The 12,068-nt window shown below is 39.0% G+C and overlaps 1 protein-coding gene across 11 annotated transcripts in view; it reads left to right on the forward strand.

Annotated features, from left to right (window-relative positions):
* Positions 1–12,068, forward strand: part of LOC132401809 (CMP-N-acetylneuraminate-beta-1,4-galactoside alpha-2,3-sialyltransferase-like) — a 579,106-nt gene that overhangs the window by 417,981 nt on the left and 149,057 nt on the right. For all 11 annotated transcript variants that reach the window (XM_059984032.1, XM_059984031.1, XM_059984036.1 and 8 more), the window contains one exon: positions 6,449–6,635. In XM_059984032.1, coding sequence (XP_059840015.1) covers positions 6,449–6,635 — 187 coding nt within the window. The remainder of the gene's footprint in view (positions 1–6,448; positions 6,636–12,068) is intronic.

The raw sequence follows: 12,068 nt of genomic DNA on the forward strand, positions 1-12,068 counted from the left end.
GAAATTCCGTGATCACTGTTTATCTTTGTGGCCTATTTATTCTGGATTTCCAAATGTTGAGCAGGTGTGTTTATGTAAATATACACCCACTTTTCATTTTTCCCCCAAGTTTATGGCGTATGCATATTTTTTCAACTGAGAAATCAGGGATATGGTTTTTCAGTTTCTAGCTTTAATATTTTGAGTTTTGTCTGTGCTGCTTGAATGCCAATTTCATGCACTATTTCTCATGTTAACTGCCACTTTCTTCGCAACATTAACTCAGTATTACGTAGAATGCAGATTCTTTTTCTTTCTGAATTAATAATTAAGGCATGAATATTCTTTTTCTGTAGAGCAGTTTGATATTTTCCAAACTTCCTATTTTAAATTTTTTCTCCATTTTATTATATACGTAAAATGTTCAAACAATTCTACCTTATCAGTGCTGTTCATAATTTTATCAAATTATTTGTATATATTTTGGAGCCATTTCTGTTGGAATGAGAGCTAGAGAAGGCATATCCTTTAAATTTCAAGCCATTTAATAGTGAAATAGCTTTAAAGTATTGGCACTGTTGTAATATTATCAAAGTTGTAACCAAATATCTTTATATAAAGCTCTCAGAAACAATATTTTTTGTGTCAGAGGTTGAAAAATAAGCATTGCAAAGGAACACTACCACTGAGGATAGCTAACACACTGTGAAATAATGCTGTGACTTCTTTTAATCTCTGTCTGAAGGAGCAGAAAACTTGTCAAAAGAAACTCCCTCGTTGTGCAATGGAGTTTTCACCTGCATTTTGTGTACAAGTCTCTGGAGTGAGAGTTAAGCCAAACTTTCTGAACAAGCGAAACTTAGATATAAAAAAAACATTTTTATGTCAGCCCTACAGTGCCTTGTACTGTAATCGGTTTTGTTGAGCTTAATTTCATTCCCATTGCTAACGCATTCCATTATGTCTTATGTCGTTTACACTTAAAATGGACCCCTGTTAATAATTTATACAATTTTGTTACAATAACCCCAAAATTATTTCCTGAATAGTTTGTTGAATATGGTTCATTAATCATGTACCAGTGATGGTGGGGTTTGCTGTTTTCATTCAACTATTCTTTGTTTGCCTCGAATGGAAACCATTTAAATATAGTTATTTCATTATTCTGCCTTTGACATTTTTATTGCTCTGGAAAGTTTTGATATTCTCATCTAAAGAGAAAGTCATATTATCATATATCACAGAAACAGTAGACCATGCTCACCATCAGAAACCTATTGATTCTAATCACATTTTTTAAACACTTAACTTTCAGTAGTTTGGTTATTCAATTGTTTATCTAAATACTTCTTAAATGATGCACTAAGAAAAGGTTGGTGAAGGAGTTTTTAAGTTTTATAGCAGAGAGGTTGAGAAATGGCTGTGCATGCAAACATCCAAGAGCATTGTTGGTGGAGATGAAACTCTGGCATCATTAATGTCAAAATGATGGGAGCTGTAGAAGACACATCAGTGTAGAACAAAAAGACTGGTGAGAGTAAAGCTGGGTCTTAGGGCAGAGAAAAGAATAAAGAAAAGCAATGGCAGGTTGTGAAGATGGAAGATTTTATTGTATTAATGTGTAAGAGAACAGGAGGCCAGGTTAGAGATATATCTTGGGTATGATAATTGTTCATTGCTATGCAGGGATATTCAAATGCAATGAAGGTTGCTTTTCTCAATTTCTTTATTTTAGGTGTGACGAACTTAATGTACACGTGCCCAAGATGGTACACGCAAAAATGTATTGATGCACAGCATGCAGTGCTGGCCCATAATAAAAATATATATATTGATCACTTTTACTGCCAAATAAAGCAGTAAATTACTTTTTGTATAACTAAAGACCAGTAAGATGTTGGAATGCTCCTCTTGCAGGATGTGGGAAGTCAGGGAGACTTCCGGTGTCCCTGACAATGGCACCTGCAAGAAGTGCATCCAGCTGCAGCTCCTAACAAACTGTGTTAGGGAACTGGAGCAGGAGCTGGATGACCTTTGGATCGTTTGGGAGAATGAGGAGTTTATAGATAGTAGTTTCAAGGAGGTAGTTATGCCAAAAGAGCAGCGCACAGGTAATTGGATTACCGTCAGGCGAGGGAAGGGGAAAGGGCAGGCAGAGCAGGGCTCCCCTGTGGCCATTCCCCTCAACAACAAGTATACCTATTTGGATACAGTTGGGGGGTGAGGAGAGAATGACATACCTGGGACAAGCTGCAGCAGCCAGATCTCTGGCACTGAGTCTGGTTCTGCAGTGCAGAAGGGAGGGGGGGAGAAGGGGAGAGCGGTAGTGATAGGGGACTCAATAGTTGAGGTACAGATAGGAGGTTCTGTGGTCGTGACAGACTCCCGGATAGTTTGTTGCCTCCCGGGTGCCAGGGTCAGGGATGTCTCTGATCGCGTGCACAGCAATGCGAAATGGGAGGGTGAGCAGCCAGATGTCATGGCACGCATCGGTGCCAATGATGTAGGAAGAGAGAGTGAGGAGGTCCTGAAGGGTGAGTATAGAGAACTTGGTAGGAAGGTAAAAAGTAGGACCTTGAGGGTGGTAATCTCAGGATTGTTACCTGTGCCACGAGCCAGTGAGGGTAAGAATACGATGCTTTAGAGGATGAACACGTGGCTGAGGAACTGGTGTAAGGGGCAGGGTTTCAGATTTCAGGATCAATGGGACCTCTTCTGGGGCAGGTGAGACCCGTACGAGAGAGACGGGTTACACCTGAACTACAAAAGGACCAATATCCTTGCAGAGAGTTTTGTTAGTGCTACAGTATTTGGGGGGGGGGGGAGGGTTTAGACTAGATTTGCAGGGGGATGGGAACTAGAGTGCCAGAGTAGATAGTGGAGCGGGGGTGAAAATAAATAATGTTAACGGTTCATGCAAAGTCACAAATAGAAGGGTTGTGTGTGGTGGTAATATTCTTCTGAGGTGTGTCTATTTCAATGCGAGGAGTATTGTGGGGAAGGCTGACGAGCTGAGGGCGTGGATTGATACGTGGAATTATGACATTGTAGCCATTACTGAAACTTGGCTACAGGAGGGGCAGGACTGGCAGCTTAATGTTCCAGGGTTCAGCTGTTTCAGACATGATAGAGGCAGAGGGATGAAGGGTGGGGGAGGGGTGGCATTATGAGTCAGGGAAAATGTTACAGCAGTGCTCAGGCAGGACAGATTAGAGGGGTTGTCTACTGAGGCCATATGGGTGGAGCTGAGAAACAGGAAGTTATGACCACATTAATGGGGTTGTATTGTAGACCACCCAATAGTCAGCGAGAATTGGAGGAGCAAATCTGCAGAGAGGTAGCAGACAACCGCAGGAAACATAAAGTTATGATAGTAGGGGATTTTAATTTTCCACATATTGATTGGGACTACCATACTATTAAAGGTCTAGATGGGTTAGAGTTTGTAAAATGTGTTCAGGAAAGTTTTCTAAATCAATATTTAGAGGTACCGACCAGAGAGGATGCAATATTAGATCTCCTATTAGGAAGTGAGTTAGGACAGGTGACGGAAGTGTGTGTAGGGGAACACTTTGGTTCCAGTTTTCATAACAACATTAGTTTCAACTTGATCATGGATAAAGATAGATCTGGTCCTGGGGTTGAGGTTCTGAGCTGGAAAAGGCCAATTTTAAAGAAATGAGAAAGGATCTAAAAAGTGTGGATTGGGACAGGTTGTTCTCTGGCAAGGGTGTGATTGGTAAGTGGGAGACCTTCAAAGGAGAAATTTTGCGAGTGCAGACTTTGTATGTTCCTGTCAGGGTTAAAGGCAAAATGAATAAAAATAAGGAACCTTGGTTCTCTAGGGATATTGGAACTCTGATAAAAAAGAGAGAGATGTATGACATGTATAGGAAACGAGCTAATAAGGTGCTTGAGTATAAAAAGTGGAAAAAAATACTTAAGAAAGAAATCAGGAGGGCTAAAAGAAGACATGAGGTTGCTTTGACAGTCAAGGTGAAGGATAATCCTAAGAGGTTCTACTAGTATATTAAGAGCAAAAGGATAGTAAGGGATAAAATTGGTCCTCTTGAAGATTAGAGTGGTCAGCTGTGTATGGAACCAAAAGAAGTGGGGGAGATCTTAAATGGGCTTTTTGCATCTGTATTTAAGAAGGAAAATGGCATGAAGTCAATGGAAATAAGGCAAATAAGTAGTGAGGTCATGGAACCTATACAGGTTGACGAGGAGGAGGTGCTTGCTATCTTGAGGTAAATCAAAGTAGATAAATCCCCAGGACCTGACAGGATATTCCCTCTGACCTTGAAGGAGACTAGTGTTGAAATTGCAGGAGCCCTGGCAGATATATTTAAAATGTCGGTATCTACAGGTGAGGTGCTGGAGGATTGGAGGATAGCTCATGTTGTTACGTTGTATATAAAAGGCTCTAAAAGTAATCCAGGAAATTATAGGCTGGTAAGTTTGAGATCGGTAGTAGGTAAATTATTGGAAGGAGTACTAGGAGATAGGATCTACAAGTATTTAGATAGACAGGGACTTATTAGGGAAAGTCAACACAGCATTGTGCGTGGTAGGTCATGTTTAACAAATCTATTAGAGTTTTTCGAGGAGGTTTACAGGAAGATGGATGAAAGGAAGGCAGTGGATGTTGCCGACATGGACTTCAATAAGGCCTTTGACAAGCATGGGAGGTTAGTTAGGAAGATTCATTCACTAGGTATACATGGTGAGGTAGTAAACTGGATTAGACATTGGCTCAATGGGAGAAGTCAGAGAGTGGTAGTGGAGGATTGCTTCTCTGAGTGGAGGCCTGTGACTAGTGGTGTGCCACAGGGATCAGTGCTGGGTCCATTGTTATTTGTCATCTATTATCAATGATCTGGATGATAATGTGATATATTGGATCAGCAAATTTGTTGATGATACAAAGATTGGGAGTGTAATGGACAGTGAGGAAGGTTTTCAAAGCTTGCAGAGGGATTTGGACCAGCTGGGAAAATGGACTGAAAAATGGCAGATGGAGTTTAATACAGACAAGTGTGAGGTATTGCACTTTGGAAGGAAAAACCAAGGAAGAACATACAAGGTAAATGGTAGGGCACTGAGGAGAGCAGTAGAACAGAGGGATCTGGGAATACAGATACAAAATTCCCTAAAAGTGGTGTCACAGGTAGATAGGGTCATAAAGAGAGCTTTTGGTACATTGGCCTTTATAAATCAAAGTATTGAGTATAAGAGTTGAAATGTTATGGTGAGGTTGTATAAGGCATTGGTGAGGCCGAATTTGGAGTATTGTGTGCAGTTTTGGTCACCGAATTACAGGAAGAATATTAATAGGGTTGAAAAAGTGCAAAGAGGTTTACAAGGGTGTTGCCAGGATTTGAGAAACTGAGTTAAGGAGAAAGGTTGAATAGGTTAGGACTTTATTTCCTGGAGCGTAGAAGAATGGGGGAGATTTGATAGAGGTATATAAAATTATGATGGGTATACATAGAGTGAATGCAAGCATGCTTTTTCCACTGAGGCTAAGGGAGAAAAAAAACCAGAGGACATGGTTTAAGGGTGAAGGGGGAAAAGTTTAAAGGGAACATTGGGTGGGGGGGGGGCTTCTTCACACAGAGTGGTGGGAGAGTGGAATGAGTTGCCAGATGAAGTGGTAAATGCAAGCTCACATTTAACATTTAAATAAAACTTGGACAGATACATGGATGAGAGGTGTGTGGAAGAATATGGGCCAGGTGCAGGTCAGTGGGACTAGGCGGAAAAATGGTTCGGCACAGCCAAGAAGGGCCAAATGGCCTGTTTCTGTGCTGTAATGTTCTGTGGTTCTGTGTTTTCACAGAAAATATCAGAAGCTGGCTTAGCACCTGCTTGACATGTGAAGTTGGATGATATGTTCTGAAATCCTTGCAGACCTCGTATACATAGCAATATTTGGATAGAAAATGGTTAAAATAACAATACTATTTATAAATGATGTTATTTTTCAGTTGTCTTTTTGAAAGATTAAAATCAATCTTTTTTAAACAGTTTTTCTAAAATCTTCATTTATTTCAATGTTATACTTCTTTTAAAACGGAAGAACAGTTACAGAATACACATATATAAGCAACAAGAGTCAACCTTTTTCCTCAATAAATTATTGTTACTAATTCATTAATTAATGATAATTTCTGCTTAAAATTACCATGACATGCGAGAGAATTTTTAAAAGATTGTTGCCAATTTTGGCAAAGTTTGCCAACCCTGCTCCAATTCATCTCGAGAAGCAGTTTGAAGTTGTATTTTAAAGTCGAAATTGTAAAATTAAAACATTGTGATAACCATTGCCTGTCCAGCACAATGAATAAGAAGGTAGTTGTGGAAAGTAGTATTGTTCTTGCCTTGGTAAGCTATTGGATACACAGTCTGAAAAAAAGTTAAAATCCTTTTTCTAATATTGTATGCTTTCTGCTAATTTATTTTGCAGACTGAATGAAGCCCCAGTTAAAGGATTTGAAAAAGACGTTGGCTCAAAGACAACCCTCCGAATAACGTATCCAGAAGGAGCTATTCAGAAACCAGCACGGTATGAGAGGGACTCATTATTCGTTTTTGCTGGCTTCAAACCTCAAGATTTCAAATGGTTGAAATACATTGTTTTTAAAGAAAAAGTGGTAAGTAATCCCATTCCCATATAGTTGTGACATTTTGACTGGAACAATAAAAATATGGCAGATTGGATCTACAGTTTGTATTCAGTGCAACTAGCCTCTATTACATGTTTTATATAGTTAATCTTGAAGTTCAATTCTTCCTTGGGAGTAAAATGTTAAATATGATTAATTCAATAACACGACCATTAGGAAATCGTTCTTTTATTACTCCCTGATGATGTAATGTGAATAAGATGGATTATTGAATGGCCACAACAGGATCAAATTTGCAGTGAGTTTCTCAGTGAGCAGTAGTCTTCATTAAATGAATCAGAGTGCAATGAATCAGAGGCCATCAGGAACTATTGATCTATGTTTATCATCCACTGTATGCAATAGTAATCAATGAAGCTAATTGGCTGCTTAATTAATTTGATTAACCCATTGCTAACAGTCTTCTGGCACTGAATTAGGACCAAGTCAAATTAACCTCTAAATGATTTAATAAAATATTAAGTGTGCCATTCAAGAATTATCTTTCTTTTTATAGAATTCCAAATAAGAGGAGAAAAGAAATCCTTTGATACCAATGAGCTGTGAAAAGGATCATTGTTACGTTAACATATTCATCTGATATGTTATTATTCCCAAGAAATATGCTAAAATAATCTGTTAATTCGTATCATTCTCCTGCATTAATGAAACAAGTGTTGGCTTCCTCACATTAGGAGTTGTATGTCAAGATCCACATTGAGAAATTTCAATAATTAATGCAAATCAACTTTATTGCAATTTATTCATTTTTGCAAGGGATCCTCATTATTGAGGATTTCATGCATGGGCACCACAGTAGCATTGTGGTTAGCATGACACTGTTACATCTTGAGAGAGTGGGGTCATCAAAGTTTGCAGTTCAATCTTGGTGTCTCTCTGTGCGGAGTTTATACATCCTCCCATGAAATGCGTGGATTTCCTTGGGTGCTCCAGTTTCCTCCGACAGTCCAAAATTTAGGAGGTTAATTGGTCATTATAAATTGTACCATGATTAGGCTAGGGTTATAATAGGTGGGTTTCTGGTGGCATGACTTAATGGGCCCGCGGCTTATTCCACAGTGTGTCTCTAATGAAATAAAGTTCATTGTGCCATGTTGTAGGATGTTTCTATTATTATAGAAAGTGAGTTGGTCCATACCGTATGTCTTTCCTTTGCTGCTGCAAGTGAGGAAACCAATCTAATGTCAATCATGCAAAGCTCACCAACCCAGGAATCAATCTGGTGCAACTTTCCTGCACTCTACTGCAAGTATATCCTTCCTTAGATAGGGAACCATATTTGTGCAGGGTATTTCACAAGCAATCTCTCTAGGGCCCCATATCATATGTACATTCCTACTATAGAGCTCAAATACTCTTCCAGCAAAGGCTAATATATTGTTTGGTCCCTGATATGCAATGTGTGCTTGTTAACTTTCAGTGATTTGTTTCCAGTGCTTATAAAAAGTATTCACCCCCTTTCACCCCCCCCCCCCCCAGAAGTTTTCATGTTTTTTGTTTTACGAAATTACGGGATTTACTTTGCCTTTTTTGACACTGATCATCAGAAAAGACTCTTTCATGTCAAAGTGAAAACACATTTCTACAAATTGATCTAAATTTATTATAATTATTAAACAAAATAATTGTGTAATTATTCACCTGGTTCAAGTCAGTATTTAGTTGATGCAACCTTAACAGCAATTACAGCTTTGAGTCTGTGTGGATAGGTGTTCTATTAACTTTGCACATCTGGATATTGCAAATTCTCCCCCATTCTTCTTTACAAATCTGCTCGAGCTGTGTCAGATTGCATGGGGATTGTGATTGAACAGCCCTTTCCAAATCAGCCACAAATTCTCAATTCTGTGAGGTCTGTACTCTAACTTAGCCACACTAAGTCCAGGATAATAACTTCGTTGTTTTTAAGCCATTCCTGTATAGCTTTTGGTCTTTGGCTTGCTGGGAAAAAGTAGTCTCCCAAGTCGTAGTTCTCTTTTGCTGTATTCATTTTACCCTCTGCCTTCTGAAGCCTCCCAGAGCCTGCTACAGTCAAGCATCTCTGCAGCATGATGCAGCCACCACCATGCATCACAGTAGAGATGGTGTGTTAACATCCATACATAGAACATAGAAATCTGCAGCACATTACAGGCCCTTCAGTCCACAATGCTATGCCGATCATGTAATCTACTTTGGAAGCTGACTAGAATTTCCCAACTGCATGGTTCTCTATTTTTCTAAGCTCCCTGTACCTACCTAAGAGTCTCTTAAAAGTCCTGATTGTATCCGCCTCTACCACTGTTGCTGGTAGTGCATTCCATGCACCCACCCACCACTGTGTGTTTTTGATGATGTGCTGTGTTTGGCTTACCCCAAACATAGCATTTGGTCCAATGGCCAAAAAGCTCAATTTTGGTTTGATCAGACAATAGAACCTTTTTCCAGTTGATTCCAGAGTCTCCCACATGCCTTTTAACAGATTTTCTAGCCAAGATTTTTTCAACAGTGGCTTTCTCTTTGCCACTCTTCCATAAAGCTGCAACTGGTGAAGCACATGGGCAACAGTTGTTGTATGTGCAGTCTTTTCCATCTCAGCCACTGAACTTGTAACTTCTCCAGAGTTGTCATAGGTCTCTTCGTGGGGCTCACTCATTAGTTCCCTTCTTGCATGGTCACTCATTTCTTGAGGATAGCCTGCTCTAGGCATATTTACAACTTTGCCATATTCTTTCCATTTCATGATGATTGACTTAACTATACTCCAAGGGATATTCAGTGACTTGGAAATTTTCTTGTATCGATCTACTAACTGGTGTTTTTCAATAACCTTTTCGCAGAGTTGCTTGGAGTGTTCTTTTGTCTTCATAGTGTAATTTTTGCCAGGATACTGACTCACAAGCAGTTGGACCTTCTAGATACAGATGTTTTTTACTACATTTAATTGAAACACCTTAATAGCGCACAGGTGATCTTCTTTTAACAAATTATGTGACTTCTAAAACCAATTGGCTGCGTCATTGATAATTTGGTGTGTCATATTAAAGGAAGGGAATACTTACGCAATCAATCATTTTGTGTTTTATATTTGTAATTAATTGAGATGACTTTGTAGAGATCTGTTCTCACTTTGACATAAAAGAGTCTTCTCCTTTAGATCAGTGTCAAAAGAAAAGCCAAACTAAACCTACTGTGATTCAATGTTTTAAAATAAAGCACGAAAACCTCGAAGGGGGAGGGTGAATCCTTGGAGGCATTGTACACGGCAACTGAGTTTCCTCTTAATGTCCATACCTTTCAGTCTCTCTTTATTTCAACCAAAATGGTGTTCTCACATTTTCCACGTTAAATTCCACATCTTTTTCCTGTTCACTTAACGATCCTGCAAAACCTCTTTATTTTATTCTCACATCTCTTACTGCCCCAGAACATCAAATTATGTGCCTTATGTCTTTTTAAACCAGAGTGTGCTACTAATTGAACTGTGTATGAGTAATTGCCATACAACGACCCTTAAAAAAATTCCCATTTTGATGTCCTCAGCCTTTATAGTTATTGTTCAGTTTTGGTGAAAACTCATCAAGAGCTGGGGCTGTTGGCATGCAGTAACACACAGGTATCATTTAGACTTGGCAGACTTCACAATATCCTCGTGATGTTTATGGCATGATCGATGTCTGAGACCAATTGTAGTGGAGATGCCTTAAAGGAGCTACTTAGCTGATTCTTCAGGACTTACAGTTTCTATAAGGATTGGGTGGCATACTCTCCACTTCCTTACATCATTCAATAAAATGGTGGCATGCTTGATTGCAGTGGCCTTTCCAGAGTCCAACAAATGGTGCAAATGCATGTCTTAAATGTTTTTCTTGTGATGACAATACCTTGTTGGACATTGGTAATATAAAATACTGCAAGTCCATTTCATTGATGAGACCAATAGTGGGAGAGCTGCGTGGCCATAGTTATTGCATGGACCAGGCCCTCGTGCTGCAAGGTGGGAGAGAAAAAGACACAATAGATGCACTGGAATCCTTGCAGGGGTGGGGACTAGCCCCTGCTGACCAGTTCTCCGGTCAGGACAGCTCTCCAGTTGTCACTCTCTGGAGGACAAGCTGGATTGCCTTATCTGTGGTTGACCCAATGCAAGACAAGATGACATGCTTTCATCTGCGGCTAACCCAGTGTGAAATGAGGATCTTCTGTGTACTTATTCTTGAAGAAACGTGGCTCCAGGACAACATCCCACACATCATCCATTTTAAGAGCATGCCACTCAAGGAGTTATGCTAATACTACTTTTGTGACTGTATCTGCTATTGTAATGTTGAGTGTGAATGTAGGTAGTGTGTTTTTCACCATGGCCCCAGAGGAATCCTGTTTAGTTTAGCTTTATACATATGTATGGTTGAATGATAATTAAACTTGTACTTGAACAACACCCAAGAGTTTTGACAATTTTCAAGATGTCAGTTATTTGATTACTATATCATCCTCTGGTCTTAACAGTCACCCACTATATTTTTGCTGCACTGCAGTAGAACAGATAGTGAAAGAAATGTCGAGATATTTTATGTAATGGCTGCTAGTGAAATTCTATTACAAACCATTCACTGTTCCATTGGTGTTCATGTTCAGTATAGAGAAAATCTACAATATATTCTGAGATTAAGCTCCAACAACTGTGAAACTGTATAAAGTACTAAACAGACTTCTTACATTCAATATAAAATTCCAAAATAAGAGTCAGACCAAGTGGAGTTAATTTTCCCTTTTCTGTCATTAGCACAGTAGTATAGTTCCAGTGAAAGGTTAAATCTATATCTTACTGAAAGTGACAGGCTGGTAATGTACATTTCTATTGTGCTTTGTAGATTACTGTCAAGCCTAATTGTTGAAAGAGAGTCTTAGAATATTTAATGTTTTTTGAAACACTGTACTTGACAGTGCACAAGTCAGAAAAACATAAGGGAGTTGATGATATTTTTTAACAAATTCCCAAATTCCCCTTTTTTTTTCTTGTGAGATGTCTGTTCTGTCTGCTACTGAAGATCACTGGAGCTGGCAACAAATAATTTGTGGCTTCTACAGGGTATATTTTGTTTGTACAGTTCGAGAGCATTAGATCATCCATTACCAATGATGTTTTAATGTTGCTGTATGCTTTATTTTCTCCATTGTGTTTAATACTGACAGATTGGCCCAATTTTAAAGCCTTGAGCTTGAATAAAGGCCATAAATTTTTTTTCTCTCAAAATCTGGACTCTATTCATTTATTTGGATCACCATTGCTAACATATAAAAGTCAGTTTTGACCTGTTTCCTATCCATTAATCAAACTCAAGAAATTCTGTAGATGTTGGAAATCCAAGGCAACTTAACAAAGTGCTGGAGGAACTCAGCAGGTCAGACAGCATCCAC

This window comes from Hypanus sabinus, chromosome 11 (assembly GCF_030144855.1).
Source record: "Hypanus sabinus isolate sHypSab1 chromosome 11, sHypSab1.hap1, whole genome shotgun sequence".
Classification (NCBI taxonomy): domain Eukaryota; kingdom Metazoa; phylum Chordata; class Chondrichthyes; order Myliobatiformes; family Dasyatidae; genus Hypanus; species Hypanus sabinus.